The sequence below is a fragment of the Rhipicephalus microplus genome, chromosome 2, assembly GCF_043290135.1.
Source record: "Rhipicephalus microplus isolate Deutch F79 chromosome 2, USDA_Rmic, whole genome shotgun sequence".
Taxonomy (NCBI): domain Eukaryota; kingdom Metazoa; phylum Arthropoda; class Arachnida; order Ixodida; family Ixodidae; genus Rhipicephalus; species Rhipicephalus microplus.
This window is the reverse complement of record NC_134701.1, coordinates 258,736,721-258,758,319: the sequence shown is the minus strand read 5'-3', so window position 1 is coordinate 258,758,319 and position 21,599 is coordinate 258,736,721. Positions and strand designations below refer to the sequence as shown.

Below are 21,599 nucleotides of genomic sequence, written 5' to 3'. Positions count from 1 at the left end.
AAGAAAAAAAGAGAAGATGGAAATAAGAAGGGCAAGATGGTATCTTATAGGGCAGGCAGGAAGACGAAACGCAGAGAATTCGTCTATGGCACGGCGAGATAAAGACTTAACTGCCTGCCCATTCTGTGAAGCGAACTCTTCTTCCCTACGAAGCAAAACTCAATGCGATAAAAAGAAAGAAAACGAAATTGGTGGTCAGGCACTCGCACGCCAGGCTACGCTTGCCTCCATTTCAGATGTCAGAGGAAGGACTCCAATTTTTTTTAGTGGTGCCGAAGTCTTCTGAACTTACTTTAACACGTAACTGTACGCATGACATAATGTTTATGCGTGATAACTCCGTATTTGAATTTGGTGTTTGGGCGTTGAATAGACCATCCACAAATGACGCCAATTATGTCATCCGACGTGTTGTCTGGTTTCAAGATTTTTGTCTTTTTATTTTTGATGGTGAGGTGAAAGGGTGGACTTCTCCCTACAGGTTCACCTTTATAGATGTACAAAATCCAAGGTGAGAAGCAGAAGAGAAGAGACGATGTGTGGAATGAAAATCGAGGCAGCTTCGCACTATAGTGTTGCCAAGCCCGAAGGAAGTGTGGAGCTGGGCAGCCTTTCCTGTTTCTCTTTAGTTTTCTCTCTCTTTCGTCCTCCCTTTTTTTTATTGTCCCTCTTGTCAAATTTTTTACTGTATTTCTTCCTCTGCTAACTGTTATTCCTATATATGTATGTGTTTCTCTTTCATTCTCTTTCGATTTCTCTCTTCTTTCTACATTTTTCTATTTTTCATACGTGTTTTTACTTGCATTACGCCAAGCTACCACAGATTAGGAAAACCCAGGTGCATAAAGTTTACGCCGGAAGCAACAGCAGCATTATCTTTCGATTCCTCTCTTCATACATTTTTCTATTTTTCATGCGTGTTTTTGCTTGCATTACGCCAAGCTACCACAGATTACGACAGCCCGGGTGCATAAAGTTTACGCCGTAAGTAACAGCAGCAGCTGGTCCAGCAGGCTCGAAAGATCGCGCCAGTCAATGGAGTCCTGGACTGAGGACCCCACTTACAGCGAAGGCTCTTAGCACATTCACTAATGAATATTTATTCCTTCTCTCTCTGGGCTTAAAAAAAAAGCAGCTGTGTAAACTTGCATGTTTATTTCTATATTTATTTATGTGGCTAGATGTGCACCAAGACAGGCGGTTAATATATCAGTTCGCCAGCCAACAGTAGTGGCATTAGTACTGGAGCAACAGCAGCGTTGCCTCAAATAAGTGACACGTGCCTCCTCTTGCGGAGTGATTCGTCACAAATGCGGTAACGCCACAGATACATACGTAAAAAAAATCAAGGTATTCTTGTCAGCAAAATGTTTCATGTAAAGCCTGAGCGTGCTATATTACCGCAATCTTTGCCATCCAGCGTCCATTGGCCAAGACGTAGCCAACATGAATGACGGCCCGCGAATTCGATGTGAGCACACAGAGTGAGAGTTTCATAAATGAATGAATGAGTGTGCCCCACAGAACGTTTATATACTGTGTGACCTTTGTTAGAGAAAAGGACGTAGAGGTTCTTAATGAAAAAATAAAATAATCGCGGTGTCGTTTATGTCTCTCTCTATGGAGGACACCTCCACAACACCGCGCAGGGGATGGGGCAATGTTAATGATAGGGAAAGAAGACTCTTGGCCGCTGTAGGAAATGGGGTGGGCAAGGAGCATAAAGGATGATGAGCAGCTTCACGTCACGCTTTCGCACGGGTCAGGTGACCTCTCCTACACTACTCGAAAGAGGCCAATTTGACTACCGTATTGTACAGGCCAAGCTTAGGTGCGCACTGACATAAAAAAAAAGAAACATGTTAATGAATTAAGCGCTGCTTTCCTTGTAAGTTTTTTTACCTTTTTTTCTTTTCCTTTTTTTACAGTATTGCTTATTCAGCCTTGTTGTGTGTGCAGATCATCCTAACAATGAAATATAACCAGGAGACTACTGATGATAAAAAGATCTGTCAGGAAGCAAGGCTGTATTAAGTACGGAGTATAATATTGAATACTTGCGCGCAACGTTGCAGGTGGGCTTGTCACTGTGTCGGCCATCAGAAAGGGCTTATTGCTCTACGCCCCTTGACTACGCCACTTGGCGTAGCCAAGTGCCAGAAGGCGTAGCGAAGGAGCGTAGCCACCCCTTGGCTACGCCCCCGACACCAGACGGTCAAAACTTTCGTAGTCATTCCTTTTCGCCCTTCACATTCAAATTAGTGGTTATTGGTCGTAAAATCCCCAATAATGATTATTAATTATTTCAGCGTGAATGCACTGAATCCACGAAAGATTCTCGATGTCTTAATGGTCAGGCAGTTCACGACTTTTTTTTCTGGTATCCTTGAACGCGACCTGTCTCACGCATGCGCTTAAGTTATTGAGTGAAATGAATAGGTTATTGATCGCAGTATGATGGCATACTTGATTTTACTTGAACTCCAAGGAAGCGATAAAAGCCATAGTTCATGCCGGTACTTTCGGTGACGGCACGCTTGAGCGATGATAACATTGTTTCAGTTTTCCATCATGAAGATCGGCTGACCCATTGGCGAAATCATTCTCTAAGCGATCGGAGAAGCGGCTTCGTCGAATGCGGATGCCAGCAGTATACTCTCGCCACTTGCATGTGTTTATTCTGCTCCCCAGCTACAGGGGCGCTCCGGGCGCGAGCAGAGTCACTCTCGCGGCATCTGGCTTGTTTAGAACAAAAAAAAAAAAAAAGCAATGTGTTTGGTCTCGGCGTCGACGCAATCCCGCAAGACCGGTTTCAGCGCCGCGGAAGTTTGAATAACAGTGCCCCCAGCGGCAGCAGCAGCAGCGGGTGGCGATACGTGTAGCAGACACACGCAGCCGCGTCGTCCTCTTCTCCAACTGTTGTGTCTCGCTGGAAGACTCGAGGAGGGCCGCTCGCTCCGAAGCGACGGATGAACCTGTCACCGGAGGCACGTTGCTGGTTTACACGGCATCCCAGGCGACAACAGCGAGCCCGCACGCCACCAGGGGCACCTGCGCGCTGTCCGCAGAAGTGCGCCTGTTATCGCCGGCGGGCTGTAGCGGCTGCTGCCGCTAGCGCGCCGCCGACTCGCTCGTTTGCGACTCGTGCACACTGCATCGCGCGGCCGCGCACGTCGCCGCCTTGACATGTCCTTGCGGTGGCGTAGCCTGGCCTCGCGCTCCCGCCTGGGCTCCGGGCCCGGAGGCGACGGGCCATGGGAGCCCGACGAGTGCGTCAAGCTGCTCGCGAACCCCGACCTGACGCGGCTCACGGTCGTCAAGCGCGAGCTGGGCCGAGCCAGTTCGTCGTGGATGACGCGCTTCTTGGAGCTCGACGGCCTGGATGCCCTGTTCGGCGCTTTGGACGCGTTCAGCGGTCACCACGAAGCGTCGTTCCAGGATGCCGTGCTGCAACTGCACTGCGTCGAGTGTTTGCGCGCGCTGATGAACGCGCGCACAGGACTGGACCACATCGTGAGGCAGCCGCGTTACACCCGCAAGTTGGCGGAAGGTGAGTCTTTCCTTCCCGGGCCTCTCATTCCCCCGCACGCGTGCAAACCCGTGGCATGATGTGATGGAACGCATTTCTTAGCACTTTGTAACCGTAGTGTTAGCGCAGGGGCTATGTTCTTTTTTTTTTTGGAACACCACAGGTGCTCGATAACTTCCAAAATAGGGATCAGATACGGACGTTTCGCCGCCTTGTTAGCGATACAATCGACGGACGCAACCAACGTTGCAAACGTCACGTATTTTGCCCAGAAGGCTTTCGCCACTCGGCTGACAGGTGTGACGCGAAGTGTTGTTTACAGGGTGCTCATTACAGCCCATCAGTTACGGCGTCGGTGGAATGTTCTGTCAAGTTTCTTCGCGTGCCCGCGGTAATTGTGTCCGCTACAGCGGAACTTGCGTAGGACGAAGACGTCTGGCGTCGCAGTTGGACGCAAAGTTACAGCGCGCAGTGTACAACCAGGACGACAGCGGCTCGGTCCCATCAGCTGATGGAGCGGCGCGCTCAGTGACAGCTCGTTCGTGGGGGCGCATTTTCCTTCGCGCGGCCACGGAGCCGAGCGATTTACGGCGACACACAGCTGCATCGGTATACCTTCTCTGCGAAACACGCCGAGCTCGAGGCCAGCTGCCACAGCTGGCGCGGTCCGGGAACCTTTATTTCGCGCGCTCGTTCGAGCACGCGCGTGACGTCCACGCCGCAATAGAGAGCTCACTTGCGCGGCGACGCCTCGCGATACACTTGGGGGCCTTTCAGGCGAGCCCCCCTGCCAGCGGCGTTCGCCTCGACTGCAGCGAGAGTCGACGTATAATGAGCGTTTTGTATACGCACTTAGCGTCTAATGGAGTGGCCCCTTTCGAGACGGAGGGAGATTGTCGTCGGAGTTCCCAGATGATGGTGTCACGAAGTACTAACGGGCACCTCGTGTAATGTCTCGTTGGCTCGGAGCGAGGATATTGAATGCAGTTCCGTCCTTATAGGAAAGGCGCTGTCTCTGTCTCACACGAAAGTGAGACAACTTGACAAACTTTATTCTTGTCTTGCATGCGTGCGGTCTACATTAGCGACTTAACTTTCGAGATGCTTCATCACCTAGACCCTCGAGAAGTACTTCCTGGTTGCCGTTTCGCTATAGAGCGAATCTTGCGGTAGCGTGCGGTCGAATAGTGATGACAGATTCTACTGAAAGAACAAAAATCGTCACCTACCTTCATATTGTCCTTACCGCAATCGACTGAAATACTCTCAATGCAAAACTTTTGCGGAGTCGCAATGCAGCCTTCATTTTGAATAGCTTTCTTTATTAAATGTTCGCAGGTGTAGTCTACGTGTTAAATAATATCAATTAATAACTTGTTTTTGGTCCTAAGCGCTGCAGAGACGAATGAGGGAAAGTGACATATGGGCGTGGTCACTGGGACCTTCCTCAGCTATAGCCACATCAATGGTTTACCTTTTGAAAGCTTACGTTAAATGGAATCCTTAGTCTCATTGCAGAGACCTTGCATTGGGTAGTTTTTTGTCTCGTATCATTTCCGACCTTTTTAGTTAAATATATGAAATATCCATGGCACTTGTTGGGGCCGAACCAAGTCAATTCAGTTTGTTTAGTGTGCTCAGTCCCGCATTAGGTGTAGCGCTGCATTTCCACGCGCGTTTGATGTTTTAGTTTAGCTGTATTTGGTAATGTTTAGCCGCATACGTAAATTTAGTTGTATATGCAAGGCTTGATAATGTTTAAGCAACTTAGATAATATGTCATCACTCATTTAAAGAGGCGTGGTATGCAACTTACCCATTTGTCGAAGAGAAAGGAAAACCCTAAATGAATGTTGAATTAGTATGATACCAGGACCGGATAGGGCCCTCAATCCAAGGCTGAGCTTGCTGTTGTGGCTTGCGATGATTGGTCCAGGTGGGCCCCTTGGTTTCCACGTACGTACTACATCGCTTGAGTGTAGCGCCTACCACTGCCATGCAAAGGTCGGGGTGCTTGGAAGAAGTAAACTGACGCTAACTCGCTATAGTCGTTAATTTTGTAATGACTATAACTATTCATAGATGTTACATACATTTATAAAGTAATTACGCGTGACATGCACATGTAGGAATGATAAATGCAGTGTGAATGAATAAATGTGTGCCGGCTAGAATACACATGCCCCTGATAGGTGCAGAACGCTAACCCGAATGTCACGAGATCGAATTCCGGCTACATTATCGATAGGCGCGAAAATGGTTGATGCCCGTGTACTTAGATTTAGGTGCACGCTAAAGAACCACGGGTGGGTCAAATTTCGACTGCGCACAATAGATAGTTCGTCTAGCTGAAAAAGCAAGCAGTGCGCACAGTTTCCTTCCACTACCCTGCGGCGTCTCTCATAATCTTATCGTAGTTTTGGGACATTAAACCCCAGGTGTTGTTGTTATTAATGCCCTGAGAGGTGTATATGCTGAACTAGGACGTTGATCTTAGCTAAACCTCCCCCGTGGTTGTGCAGCGGCTACGATTCTCGGCCACCGAGAAGAAGGTCGCGGGTTCGATTTCGGTCGTGGGGGGAAGATTTCGGTGGAGGTGAAATGCTAGAGGTCTGCGTACACTGTGCAATATCAGCGCACGTCGAAGAACACGATATGTCCGAAATTTCTGGAGCCCCCCTCCACAGAGTCTCTCACAATCATAGCGTGGTTTTCAGACGTATAAGACACGCCCAGCAGCGGTGGTCTAGTGGCTAAGGTACTCGGCTGCTTAACCACAGGTCGCGGTATCGAATCCTGGCTGCGGCGGCTGCATTTCCGATGGAGGCCGAAATGTTTATAGGCCTGTGTGCTGAGAATCGGGTGCACGTTAAAGAACCTCAGGTGGTCGAACTTTCCGGAGCCCTCCACTACGCCGTCTCTCATAATCATATGGTGGATTTGGGACGTCAAACCCCACACATTCAGCAATCAGACGTAAGACACCAATTAATATATATCCCAGCTAGTTGGTATGGTGTACATATGGGCCCATGAAGCACATAAGAACACTGGTAGTGAGAAGAATGATGTATAGAGAGCAGAAAGCAGTAGTTACTTCTGAAGTGAAATGGAAGTTCTCTTCCTCACAATGACCATACCTAGCCCATCCCAACTTTGTTCGTACAGGAGGGTCTTGTTATCACGTGCCGTCGCCATCCTGAAAACGCAATGCATCATGCAGTAGTCGTTAAAAGAAGAGTGCTCAAGTTATCTCTCCGAGACGAATTCTTTTTCTTTTTTGTTCTTCTTGGCTAGCGTCAGACAGCCGCGTGCTTGCGGCGCCAACCGTGGTTGCTCGGAGACCGCGGTGATGTGTCGCAAAGAAAGAGAACACGGTTTGGCACTGCCGGACGCATTGAGATAGGGGCGCAACACAAACATTCCAGCACTCAGAAGTCTTTAGTTTTAACAAGAAAGACAAAGAAAATATTTATTTGTTTTCTTGTTTCATCTTGCTTGTCATCCAGCGCATCGTCTTTCTTCAGTAGGTACGGAATTTCAGGTGTCCTCTCTGTGAGTGGAGTCTCTCTTAAATATTAAGGAAACAAATAACGGTCGCGGTATTTCGGAAATCAAAATAATTGCACCAGCTGCGATGGTTCTCAAGGCCAGTATGTAGACTTTAGATGCAATTCGATCAAAATGAACGAACGAATGAATAAATTAGTTTCATCGTCGCATCGGTTTATACATATTTGCATGGCGAGCTGCGGTGCTCAGTCTGCCATGGTCTCTTATCGCGTCACCTGCAATGAAGTCGAGTAACAAGCTTTGCAATGTGGTCGTTTACTTGTTACGATTGCGTATGTGTCGCGAGGAAAGAGCAAGAATGCAACAATAGATGCTAGCCCGGCCCTTGTGCGATACAAGTAATCTTACCGTATTGTCGTTACACCGTGACACGTATACTTACTCAAGTCAGTTTCGCTTTCTTGTCTAAGAATGATCTACTGACTTCTGTGAGATTAAAAAAATAGGTTAAAAAAATCCCTCATGACATGGTCACATGCCAAGTGCGTACGAGAAGCGCAAGAAAGTGATGTCTATATTTCAGTTAGGTGCGTAGCATTGGCGCTGACGACGTATCCGGTCCTTGAACGAGGTTGCGTTCGCGTGGGTGTGTCTGTATGCGTCAGCGTCCCCCGAGGGCAACTAACTTTCGCTCATGCTGTTATACGCGTGCGTTTAAAAAAAGTTTCAATGCCAGTGTAGTATAACTGCTGTGTAAGCGTATTGCATCACTTGAGCGATGCGCAGACGTTTTGCACTCGTCCTCGGCGTGGGACGACGATAGTTATAGCGCGAGAACAGAGCGACGACAAAGGGACAAGAAAGGAGACATCCGGAAGACCTTTCGCGGGGCGGCCCGCCCCAACGATTTCCTCCTGTACGAAGAGCCTGCGGAGACGCACAGTTATGCGACTCTAGCAGCACGATGTAAACTTGCATCCGCTTATTTTACGCAGCAAAGCAGTCGCATGTCTCTTCCACTTGTTTGTACAGGTACGCGGGAAGTCGGGATCGCGGCGAATTCGCGACACCGCTGGACCGTTTTTGCTGTCAGAACGTTTCGAAGACGGCTAAATGACCGGCGTTCCCGCTGTTTAAAAAACAAAACGAAACAAAAACAAAAAAGAAACATGTCGTTCTGAGGAAGTGTGTCTGAACATACAGTGGTCGCTTAGTGGTAAATCCATAATAGCAGATGCGTTAGTTACGAAAAATAAAAACACACCCTAACACCTCGTTTCTATTCTGCATATACTTATAAACCTTAAGTACTAGCTGTATTGCGTTACAGACTAGAGAATTTTTTAGTAAATCATTCAACTGACTTGTTTCCATTTCACTTTCCCATTGTTCGCCAGGTAAGCTCGTCGATCGACGTTTAACAGTTTTATTTTTGCGTAACATTATATATATATATATATATATATATATATATATATATATATATATATATATATATATATATATATATATATATATATATATATATATATATATATTCTCTAATATTAAGTGTTAGCGTTTCACGTTCGAAAACAACGCTACGACCACGAGGGAAGCCATAGTAGATGTCTCCGGGGATTTCGGCTACCCGGGGTTTCTTTAACGTGCACCCAAGTCTGAGTACACAGATCTCGAGAATTCGGCCTCTATTGAAATGTGACAGCCACGGCCGGGATTAGATCCCACGATTTTGGTGTCAGCGGTAGAGCAACCATAAGCACCAGACCACTGTAGCAGAATTTTTTTTTTCTCAGCGTGTGGCGTGCGACACGCGCTTCGAAATCCAAGTCAAACACGCTTCCATTCCTATACAGTCGACACTTTTTGTCCGTTGTTTCGCGTGGACAATGCATTCAGTGCAAGGAGCCCGGCGACAAGACTTTGGACAAGCGTGGAAACCGACTGCGTACAATAGATAGCTCGTCTAGCTGAAAAGGCGAGCAGTGCCTCAAGTACCCTCCGGATTGCTCACTGTGCGCGCAGTACGGAAAGGGAAAACTGGAAAGCATATTTGCTGTGCTATAATAGGCGTACTACATTCGAGGAAAGACGCACTCTTTTAACGGATAGTTGTGTTTGGTTGCTCGCCATTTTTGGCTATTATACCTGATGAAGCTGTACCGTTTGAAAGAATGTATAAGTTATAGTGTGCGTTGGTATTCCGTTTAGCATTATTACACAAAACGCTTTGCTTGTGAAATCTGTGCGCAGAAAGTAAATCTCGCTGCCAGAGACTTGCTTCTGTTTTTTCTTAAATTGTAGCTGACATTTAGTAACTTATTGGAAACAATGTCTGTAACATAAAATAAAGAATTAAATAAAAATTCACGGTTTGCTCTAAAAAAAGGTGGCGGAAAAGTGTGACCAAATTAGAGGATACTTGAACTTCGCCTTCAAGGGCGGGTCGCGACAGCGTAATCGGACCTCGTGCGCATCGGCTTCTGAAATGCGTCGGTTCTCGATGCCTGCTTCAACCGTATACTGTGAGGAATCAAACGACTGTGCGCGTGATAAGGCCGTTTCAAAGCATGATTGAAGGCCCATTGCAAGCACAGTTGTTAAGTGCCCAGTACACCATAGCTATCCCTTTTCCGAAGTGCCGAACGACCAACTATGCGTCCAAACACACGAACCTATACGCCACTGTTCACTTTGTTGGTGGTTCTGCTGCTGATTGTGAATAATTATGTCTGAGCGCATTCAAATTGGTGGGCCTTCAAAACACTCACTCCAGGCCCCTATCCAGGAATATTTTTCGGTGGAGGGTGGGGGGGAAGGGCGTATTTGTACTATTTATTCTCGGTGAAACATCACCATCCATCCGAATTCCGGGGGAACCCCCTCCGCCTCCACCCCCAGCTACGAGCCTGACCCACTCGTTGCTCGATACACAACGTTTGACGCCTGGCGCGATTATGCGCTTATTCCACGCTGTATACGATGTGTTAAGGAAACGCCTTCCACTACGTGACATTCATAGGTCTTTTTTTTATGCAATGCAGTTTCAACAAATATTGCCGCCCTGCGGCATAGAACAGTTGCTTGCCACACAGACAGCCTGGGTTCGACCTTCGATAGGATCCGAAAACATTTATTACTTATTTTACTTGCATTTTTCTAGATTTTCTTGGTCAACATACAAAAATCAACATGCGGAAAGTATGTTGATTTTTCGCCCACAACTAACGACGCCCTCGCTGACACCAACTACGAAATTTCTACTAAACTAGCTCTTTAACGCTCTCGCGTTAATAGGTAGACCGCAGTGGCTCTATTTGGATGAAGGCGAAATGCTGGTTGTCTGTTTGCTTAGACAGAAGTGCAAGTTGATGAACGAAATATGGTCGAACTTGCCAGAGTTCTTCGCTACGGTGTACCGCAATATCATATCACAGTTGTGAATGTGAAACCTCAATTATTATTATTATTATTATTATTATTATTATTATTATTATTATTATTATTATTATTATTATTATTATTATTATTATTAGTAGTAGTAGTAGTAGCCGCACCGGCAGCACTAGTAGTAATACGAAATAAGCATAACGTCCTGTAAAGAAATGTGTACTGGAAGTACTCAGTGTATAGTGCACAGTAAAGATAATAACATTAGATGGTGAAGATAGTCAAGCAGAGTTTGCCATTTAAGCGTTACACCACGAAATTTAAGAAACAAACCGTGAGGCTTTCTTAGGTAGGTGCATGCGACAGCCAACATTTACAGATAGTATTTTGTTCGATTACGTGCAAATATTATGCAAAGAAGAAAACGCCGCTAGTCAAAACGTTTAGCGAAACAAGTATGAATTCTGGGCACTTCAATAAAAGAGTGGTCGCTAGACGTGTCCTTATACGATAAGCGGAATTACGTGTCGCAGAGACCAAACGAGTCAGATAGGTGCCTTGGAGATAGCTTGGCTCCGGTTGTCCGTAGTTCTGTTCACTGTGCCTGTGCAGAGGCGTATCTTAAGAATGTGTGTTTTGCACTTCATGCGGAAGCAGTATCGCTCATTATCACAGTGGCAACGGTCTTGACTGTTGGTTGCACCAATACTCAGCCCCGACGAGAGTAGCACGGTTTAGTGGAAAGCTTCCATGAAATATATACCGACAAAGAAAACTGCTGCGATTGCATAGAAGAAGGTTTTGCAAAGAAAAAAACAATACTATTGTTCCTTTAGGCCCTGCTTAGGGTGGCGTGAGCGCATGTATTGCTCTAAAAACACTGAGCTACAGGCATCTGACGCAGGCGGTAGAGTAAAAAAATAAAATTGTACAGAAACCAATGACGATGAATGTCAGTGCACGTGTTGCCGAACGCCTCAAGAAAGTTGCTGTCCGTAATAAATGAATGATGCACTTTATGCCGGGTACTTGTTGCAGTTGCGGGTACATTGTCATTGTATCGTGTGAGTTTTAGATAGTAGAGTCGATAATCAGCTTATATGTAATTAGAGTCCTGGCCTATGTGTGTTCTGAAGGTGGCCAGTCCTACAGATTGTCAATACCAGAAAGTTCCTCACTTGTGATACCAACCAACTAAACCAGAAATCCCGGCAATGGATGCACAGGGGAGGTTCGTTTATAAGTTGGCTCTTGATGACCTAGTTCCTGCACTAAAGTCATTCAAGTGTCGTTTCTCGTTCCATTGCGTGTAGAGATCTGAGTTAGCAAAATGCACCTGCATGCATTCGTAGTATAGGAAGGAAGGAAGCAACAAAAGGGAGAAGGCAAGGAGATTAACCAGAAATACATCCGGTTGGCTACCCTACACTGGGGGATTAGGTGTTTATACATAAGAAAGGTGGTTGTAGTACGTCGTTCAGTGAACGCGGCTGCCGTACTTCCGCTGTTTGTACCGCCGCGGGCTGTGCGCCATTTGTTTTTGTTGGAGTGGAGCGGCTGGAGACGTGCGGCTGCCGACGACACAGCGCCTTGAATCATCAGCGGCGAAGTGATCGGGCCTCTTCTTTTCTACGTAGTGCTCGCGAGTGTACTTTTTTTGTTGCACTTTTAGGTTGTTATAGCAAGGCGAATGCTATGAATAACAGTTACACTACGCGAGGTATAAGAAAGAGATAAAAAAAAATCCCCACGTTTTAAAGCACGACGCTCTGAAGAAATTTCTTACTGATCTCTCAGAAAGGAAGAGTCGTGCTTAAAGTAAAAAAATAAATCTTTGAATGCCGCCTGTACAGGTCCTTGCTTTCGCACGTTTGCCTTATTTTTGTTGTTAATTGAGATACGCAGCTCACAGCGAGCTTAAGTCTTGTCCATACCGAATTACACTTTGCATTCTAAATAGGTACAACCGCCCAAATACTTAACTAGCGTGCTCGAGCGGCAGCTATTCTGTGCGTGAGATTTCAGCAGAAGTCTAACGCTTGACGAAAACTCCTCTGTCGAGGAAGAATCATTGTAGAAGAAAGCGTATACGCTCGTCAACTAAAGAAGACCGAAAAACAAGAAAATCGACGTTTCGGTGTCCAGTGCAGGTGCCTTGTTCACAATGAACGAATGCACGGTGATCTTTAAAATAAATAATAACAAAACAGGTGACTGACCAAAATCAAAACAAAACAAAATTGACATTCCGGGATCCATTCGATCGCTCAGCCGTCATTTCATTGGGAAATGACGGCTGAGCAATAGGTTTTAAACATGTGGCATTAAGCGCATGACGCAAAGTTTGGTTGTACATGCAGACTTTTTGTTGTGTTTTGTTTTTACACTGGTCGATGGAGTGTTCTTTTTTTCAACAATGTCTTTACCTGACCAGATGGTATTCCGTCGAACTCTCGACTACGGTGTTTATACACTTGTCGAAAGAAGCAACGCGCTAGCGTATACCTCAGGAAACAGACCCTGTGTTCGATTTATCGGGTTGAGTTGATTGTGTGCTGAAAGATTCGATGAGCGAGTGGAGTGATAACATTTCCTATTTTTCGATGACGAAGTCCAATCGCCAGACGAGACAATGACCAGTTTTTTTCGTATACGCTAAACTACAGACTTTATCATTATTTGCAGCCGCCAAATTATAAAAAAAAAAACAAGACAAACAAAGAACTGAAACATAACGTGTGAGATAGGGGTCTAGAAAACAATAAATGCAAATAAAAAAGTAGTAGAAATTATAATAATTGCTTTATTCACGTATTACGACATACTGCGGACAACAGCTCGAAGCAGGGTGAACAATATGCACGTGTTTATATACTCAAAAGAAGATAACGAATCACGTCTATAACACAATTAAAAAAAAAGTTACTTCGGATGAAGGAAAATTGAACGACTTCGTCATAATAGGACTCCAACGAATAGTGACGTGCAACCAGTCTCTCAAAGAAGGCTGAAAAATTAGAACATTGCTTCTATCATGTATACACATTACCCACTGACTTTCTTGACTGTCGGTCTTGGTGTTCCACCTTTGCGTTGCAGCGTTGGCCAGCCCGAACCGGGTGGTGCGCAAGCAGGTGCTGGAACTCCTGTCTGCCGTGTGCGTCTACGCTCCGGGCGGCCAGGTTCTGGCCCTGGACGCGCTCGACCACGTGCGCGCCTCGACGGGCGGGGAGCACCGCTTCAGCGTGCTCGTGGACGAGCTGTCGCACCCCGAGGTGCTGCCGTACGCCGCCACCGTGCTCGCCTTCATCAACTGCGTGCTCATCAGCACCGACGACTTCCGCGAGCGGCTGCGCCTGCGCAACCAGCTTCTGGGTCAGTATCGCACGATCTGCTCTAGAGCATGATTAGAAGAGCTAGATTAGAATTCCTTGCTCAACTTTTGAACAAAAAAAAAATAGCTCTAGACCCATCCCCGTATTTGACACCCCTCAGTAGTAGCCGGCTCACCCGACACCACCACCCAAAGGCCTTGATCCCATATTTTGCTCGCACAGACCTACTGAAGTATTCGTACTTTGCAAGAACCATATGTGAATGGAACTGTCTAACTTGGACACCGATGACAGTGGTTCCCCAAGCTGCGTTGGGAGAGCTTCTCTTGCGTTCGTAGGATCTTTGCTTTGGTTTGAGAATAACGTCAAACGCATGGGGCGCCACACTTCGCGTAATTAAAATTATGCGAGACGCGGACCATATTGTCGTGGCCCGCGCTGCGTCGTATCACTGGGGACGCAGGACAATTTGAGGACCGACACTAGTTATAGATGCGAGGCAGATCTTTCACTCTAGTGTGTAACGCCGTACGTACTTGCGTCCGTACGAACACGCCACAACGTGTTACCTTCACCGCAGGTGTTGGGTCGGTGCCAAGTAGGTCATGCTGCAGCTGACCGTTGACGTCACGCCCCCCTCGCACGCTCCCCTCTCAGGTGCGCGCTCACGTCACACTATTCTTCACCCGCAGCACGCTCGCCGCAGCGCCCCTCTACCCGCTCGTAACACACTTCTTTCTCTCTTCACCCTCTCCACAGCCCGCAATGCTCGACCGCACGTGGAGTGGCAAACTCTTTCGGCTTGTTCATCTGCGATGAAACTTACAAAAAACCCGACCCACTTCCCGTGTCTTTGCGTATCAAACAAACGTTTACTTGAGTAAACACGACACCGAGTTCCAACCGTTCTTTCAGCACCAGCGTGGACGCCCGTTTCTACCGGGTAAACGCGGTGCGCACCGCTGCTGCTTCGCATCCCATCTGGGTTTCTTTCGGAGAGATAGTTCATAGTTTTGAATTTTGGGTCTTGGACAACGCTAGCGAACAGCCCGAGAGTAATTTTGCTTCTGCGCATGCATTCTAGCCGCTAGCGGAGCTCTCAAGTTTTCAAGCATCTTGTGACCCATATCTCACACTATTAATATGGAGTTAGAGAGGCAGCACGACAGGAAAGTTTATTGAGTGCTAGTAACAAGTGTTCAGGTGAGTGCAACTGCACTGGGTAACAACACTTCAACAGCACGTACAAACAGAAAGGCACATGTATGATGGAAATAATGACAATTGGAAACTATCACAGTTGACGGATTTCTGATAAAAAAGGACAGACTAATTTTGCACATATATGTTGGGAAGGAATGCTATATTTGTACTCAAAACATGCGGCGATCAAGCGTGTTGCCACCTTAGGCCGGATCATATGGTACCTTACTTTTTTTTCCTCTGCCAAGTACTATTAAAACGATTGTGGTGTTTAGAAAAAGTGGTCAACGAGTTAGAATATTTCTTGCTTTTCTAAGGGAGGGTGATGAGCCGTCCCAGGTCTCACGGACAACAGTGAAAGTATTAGGTGTGTTTATCAGAATTTGTAATGATTTGGAGTACATAATACTGTACTATGGGAGAAAATAAAGCCGTCCCAGAACATCTACAATCCCCTAGACGTGTTTAGGAATAGTGAGTAACAATTTTGAGTACTCGGTACTCTACTATGGGAGACCATAGAGCCGTCCCGTCACACTCCTGTCGCTTAGGACGATAGAAAGTCAATGCTGATTACTAGCAGTACAAACACCATCCAGATCCATGGAACCAGCGAAGCTGAAACCCGAGGTCCCGATGTTTATGACTGGGTTAATGCCGGTGGTTTAATAAGATATCTCTGAATTATTGGTCCCGTCTGTCCACAAATCTCAATGGGCGCTTGCCGCTTGTGTATCCCTCTTCATTTTTTATTGGACCAGTGGTGAATGATAGGATTTGCCAAATTTTTGTGGTACGTGCGCATGGAGTTTCTTGCCCACATAGGACGGACAAATTTTCGTTTTGCCTAGTCACACACAGCTTCACTAAAAAAAATCACCAAAAAGAAAAGCAGCCCTGAAGACACACAACAGAGCGAATCAAAATCGTTTAGAAAGTGAAATATGATGCGGTATAAAATAAAAACAAAAACGTGCGGAGCATCGTTTGAAGTGACTTATGCGTGTACCACGGTAACTATCTAGTAAAAAAATGAACGCTTTCTTTCAGAGACCTACAGAGATGAATATTGGCGGTATTAAGAGTCGGCTCTTTCAAAAAGATTACGCCGCGAAGTAGTCTCTCTGGTTTTTAAATTATTAGTGTGTATTGGTGGCGATGATGTAATATGAATATGTATACATATATTTTCCTGACGAATATAAGTGCTGCGTGCGAGTATACATGTGTGTGTGAAGCATCGATTGTACGTCCGCCTGCTCGTCATTCTATGTTATGCGTCTGTGTAAGTCAACGCTGTTTTGGTATTCTCGTAAACGTCTAGTAAACAAATTCCATGATGCTATATATATGTTGGATTGTTCACGTCAACTGGCTGTGACATAATTTTTCTAAACACACACACAGAAAATTATCGTGAATCTTGTGCGTTCTGAGCACTGGTCAGGGACACTAAGATTCCTATGCAAACAAGACAAAAGAAGCTCTGAGGAAACTGGAGATCTTACTTTGCGTTTCTCGCGTGTGATGCGCGTTTGTTTGCGCGCAGTTAAGAGTGCCGCTTCGGGGTTCCGTGCTCTGTTTCTAACGTTGTAAAATGCGCAATAACGACTTATCACGATAACTAATTGGTTATCGATTGCTTCATTTGAATCATAGTGTTAGAATTTGATGTGAACTTATAGCGTGCGTACAGTATCCGTGTACAAGCAACGTTACCTTCCAAGAGAGAATAATACACAGAGAATATAAATTTTGAACGCAGGCTCAGCAAGAACACGTTGACGTAAAATGCGTACCTGAGGTGTTAGCAGGGAAATAAAATGATGTAATTGTTTTGTAGAGGTAGTTTTAGCGCAACGCCGATGCCTTTTTCTTTACGTCACTTTTTTGGGGGGAGGGGGGTGATAACTTTATTTTTACGTGTGCCTATAAAGTTGCTAGTGTAATAAGTTCACAGACGCTGCATATAACGGAGCATCCAATATCTTCATAAGCTGTGGGCTCTGTAATGTGAGCTCGCATCGGTACATGACACGCCCACTTGTTAGTCACCGGTGTTCATAATATATAACTACATATAATTACTGTGCAGTGTACGTTCCCAAACTCTCTCTGCGGTTTCTCTATGCACAGGCGTATATCAATTTCTCGATTTGGTCTGTGTCTCGCCTTCCCATTTAATTTCTTTTACGTCGCAGCCTCACATATGCTGACCCTGGCACGCGTCGCGTGTGCGATTGTTTACAAGCATTGTCGAGATAGCGCACTTTTGAAATGTTTTTATTCCCGGCCCACAAGGGCTTCGTGATGCTCCTTGTTTGATCTGCGGCTGCCACAGAATCGTCTCGCCACATGTCTACTTTCGAGCTGGGGTAGCATGTGTTAGAGAGAAAATAAAAAAAAGAAGAAAGAAATTGAACTCAGTCATCTCGGAGACCACACGCATGCAGACGTGACCAAGAGTGCGCGCGTCCGAGTATAGTTTGTGTCGTGTGAACTTTGCTATTGATAGAAAAACATTTACCACGAAAGACTTTTTAGGGAATTCGATTGGATCGTTAGCTTTAGCACTTGAAAGGCCGCATCGGCTGTCACCGTGAGGGCTTTGCGGGATGATACTGTCCGCAGCTGGTCTATGGGCGTTCGTCTTTGTTCGCACTCAGGCTTGGGCTTCCTGGAGTTGGTGGAGCCGCTGCGTCGTTCGGGCGACGACGAGTTGTTCATCCAGTGTCACGTGTTCGAGACGACTCGCGAGGCGGACGACGAGCACGCGCTCAGCCTCGGACTCACCGCCTCGGGAAACCACTACGACGCATTCGCAGCCGTCATGAACAAGGTGAGGCGGCGCCTCTTTCCTAGAGGGCAGGGTTGCCAGGTTTGGCTACTTGGCTACTTTTTGGCTTCTTCTACGTTTCTTCGAGTCGGGCCAATGGTCGTGGGTTCGGTCCCGGCTGTGGCGGTCGAATTTTGATGGAGGCGTAATGGTTGAGGCCCGTGTACTGTGCGATTTCAGTTCACGTTCGAAAAACACCAGATGGTCAAAATTTTCGGAGCTCTCCGCACACGGCGTCTCCTATAATCATATATCGCGGTTTCGGGACGTAAAACCAATAATAATAATAATAATAATAATAATAATAATAATAATAATAATAATAATAATAATAATAATAATAATAATAATAATAATAATAATAATAATAATAATAATAATAATAATAATAATAATAATAATAATAATAATAATAATAATAATAATAATAATAATAATAATAATGATAATGATAATGATAATGATAATGATAATGATAATGATAAATAATAATAATGATTATAATAATGATAAATAATAATAATGATTATAATAATGATAATAATAATGATAATAATAAATAATAATAATAAATAATAATTCCATTCTTCTACAACTCAAGTTTTCAAGTGCGCCCACCAGACCTATTGGCATTTTCGCTAGAAGTTGATTGAAAAAAAATGGCTGCTTAAATAAAAGCCTATTGTTTCCACACAAGCATGGCTAATTTCGAATTCTTTTGCCACCCGAGGCTTAGCTGACTACTTTTTGGCCAGTTTTCTGAATTTTCTGGCTACTTTTTGTCTTTTACACCTGGCAACTCCGCCAGAGGGTTCTCTAGTTGCTTAAGTCGTCTTCCGAGAATGGCACACACCTAATACACCCTGTATTAGGTGTGCATTGGCCGGGTAGTGGTTTAGTTGGGGTAGTAGTCACGACATGGTCCCGACACGAAGCAGAACCAAGTTTGCATGACAAGCTCTAGTGAAGACAGTCTGGAAGGAACGTGTTAAAGCATCCACGAAGAGAAGGCAGGGTGATGTTCACATTTAGACAGTTTTTCTATATATATAAAAAAATCAGGGAGAGGAAAAACAAAACAAAAGCGGGGGCCATCCTTGCGCGGCGTATATAATTCTTACTTATCAAGGCGTTAGCGCATGGTGACATGAGTTCCTTGAGTTTTACCATCAAGTGAAGTTGTTCATAAGTTGCAATAGAACAAACCAATAAGCAAAAAATAAAACAGAAAAAAGGAGGTATTCAGGGTTGTACTTGATATTAACATAGGTGCCGATAAAGGCTAAAGAAGTGTCCATGTAATTAACAAAAATTAGGTGAATGTTGATAGGTCCGTATGGTGAAACTGCAAAACGAGCATTGTTTTGCCTTAAGGTAACATAGTTATCCATTTTGAAAACTGGCGAAATGAGTTTCTAATCAGCGGCCGTGCTCACACCTGACATAACTACAAATTTTTTTTTTCAATGTCTGTATATTTTTTAAAATGTAGTGAATAGGTTGTTCGTACAGGCGAGGCTAATCCTGCAACAACCTTACTTAATGCAGATGTGATTGACTAATTCGCTGTTATAATTACATTGAAAGCAAATCGAATCTCCACTTAAATTCAAGTGCTACAGAATATGTCTCGGTGTTAAATATGGGTACTGTACGATACAAAAACTTTAAATATAATTATGTGGACTGTTTGACGTTGCAGAAAGATTAATTGGGTCACCGTATTATTTTCATGTACACATATGTGAATTCACGTGAAGCGGACCTCTCAATGAAAGTATTTCGTCTGTGGACATAATTCTGGGAGTATGGGGGACGGCACATTCCCGAAAAAATATTTTTAAACGTATTTATTTTTTTTCGCGTGATTGGTTAGACCTTGCGGCAGAAAAGACTGGCATTTGGCAGGCCGCGCTTCTCTCGTGCACTATTCCTCACCCGCCTTGTTCGTTTGCAGGTTGTTGATGATGTATCACAATGATTACAAGGTGCCCGCTTCCCTATCCTACAATGGCAGTTTTGTTTTATTATTACGTTTAATGCCGTGACCAATCTACACGACTCAGCTTGTTGTTTAGCTACAGCATGTACGTTGAATCGGGACTCAAATACTTCGACCTTGAGAAATAGTCCGCTTAAAAGCCCACAGAAAGAGTCAGGCAAGCACCGCACTATGCTTTTGTCAATCTCGCAAGGGCAGTTCGAGCTCCATAGCTCTGAGAATACAAAAACTCATTATTTGAGGAGGAGAAAAAAATACGAAATGCAGGAACAGACAACGTACCTAACATTCCTTTGGTGTGGTGATCACCCCAGCACATGTCGCTATGTAGGGAACACGCGTTCCAGCTGGGATCGCAGCGGGTTGTCTAATGCCTCGCTATTGTAAAGGTGAAATGGTGCCGCAGTCGAAGTATTCTTTGTATATCAATGCTATAAATCAGTGTGACATTGCACGTCGAAGTGGAAGTGCACTTACAGATTACATCGTCAGGACTCATTCGAGCCCCTGTGGATCTCCCAGATTAACTTCGACCACTTGTTTGAAAATGTTGATATAGGACTGTTTCTATAAAGAAAAAAAAAACTAACGTTGGACGTTAACGTATGCCATTGACTTCGCTTGTTAATACGTATCATGGGGTAGTTTTCATTCCGGAGTTATATTTTTTTGTTCTTCCACATAAATTTACCATAATAAATTACATTTGGAGTAGCATTCCAAGCTGGGATATAAGGCTAGACTCTTCAGCTTTCCTTCAAAACTTTCTCTCGGCGTCCAGCTTCCAAAAAGTCATACTGTCCCTCACGAATTTGGTATTGCACTACCCATAGGCTAAAACCATCTTTCTCTTCTCAGTGGATTGCATTGATACGATCCTTTCCCTCCGAACGATCTGTGCCGCTTCTAGTGTTTTTGTAGTGCCTCTGGAATCGACGGCGCCCTCATTCGACGCCCTCATACGACTCATTCGACGACGCCCTCGTGTGACGTCATCATATTTTTTACATGACTCGTGTTGACGTCAATGGTCACTTGCCTTAAAGATAAACTGTTTATTTATTTATATATGAGAAAAAATACGAAAGGGCAAGCTACGTTACAACTGGCTATACAATCATCAAGAAACACAAAAAATGTGAAAATTAGAAAGTATAAAAAATTCACGAATATACACGTATTAAATTATGCCGAGGGTGCGAAGCTATGGGTGTCGTGTCGGCGAGGTACAGTACGTTGTCCAAGTGTTGCGCCATATAATGTAAGTTGATTGACAATAAGTGTATATACACACGTAAATTTATTTCGCCTTTCAGTCGTTTTGGGCAATTCAATGTGGATTTAGAAAAAATTCTTGTATGAAAGGTATGCCTTGAATGTGAGTCTCGAAACCCGCCATCTCACCAGTAGCAACATGCCATTTTAATACGGGTAATTTATTCGAAGTTGTAGTACTCGACGTGTGCCTTTGTGTTACAGGTTTACTGGACATCTGGGCACATTTTAGTAAAAATAAAATCATCGATACTCTCCCCGATAGGCTATTTTTAACGGGAACGGCGATACGTTACCTTATAATTAGCTAACAATTGTTATAGCGCGAGATAAGAACGACGACAAAGGGATAAGAATAAGACAAGCGCTCGTCTTGTTCTTGTCCCTTTGTCATCGTTTTGATCTCGTGCTATAGCAATCGTCATATCATACCAACTAGCTCAAATCGGCTCGCTTATAATTAGCCTATGTCTGCGTTGAAGTCTCCCGTAAAGCCTTTCTTTTTTAAGCGAAAGC

The 21,599-nt window shown here is 44.9% G+C and overlaps 1 protein-coding gene across 3 annotated transcripts in view; it reads left to right on the top strand.

Annotated features, from left to right (window-relative positions):
* The first annotated feature begins 2,931 nt into the window (after positions 1-2,931).
* Positions 2,932-21,599, top strand: part of LOC119169249 (inverted formin-2-like) — a 78,350-nt gene continuing 59,682 nt past the window's right edge. For all 3 annotated transcript variants that reach the window (XM_075880209.1, XM_075880195.1, XM_075880201.1), the window contains exons 1-3: positions 2,932-3,550; positions 13,532-13,807; positions 17,637-17,809. In XM_075880209.1, coding sequence (XP_075736324.1) covers positions 3,187-3,550; positions 13,532-13,807; positions 17,637-17,809 — 813 coding nt within the window. In that variant the 5' untranslated portion in view covers positions 2,932-3,186. The remainder of the gene's footprint in view (positions 3,551-13,531; positions 13,808-17,636; positions 17,810-21,599) is intronic.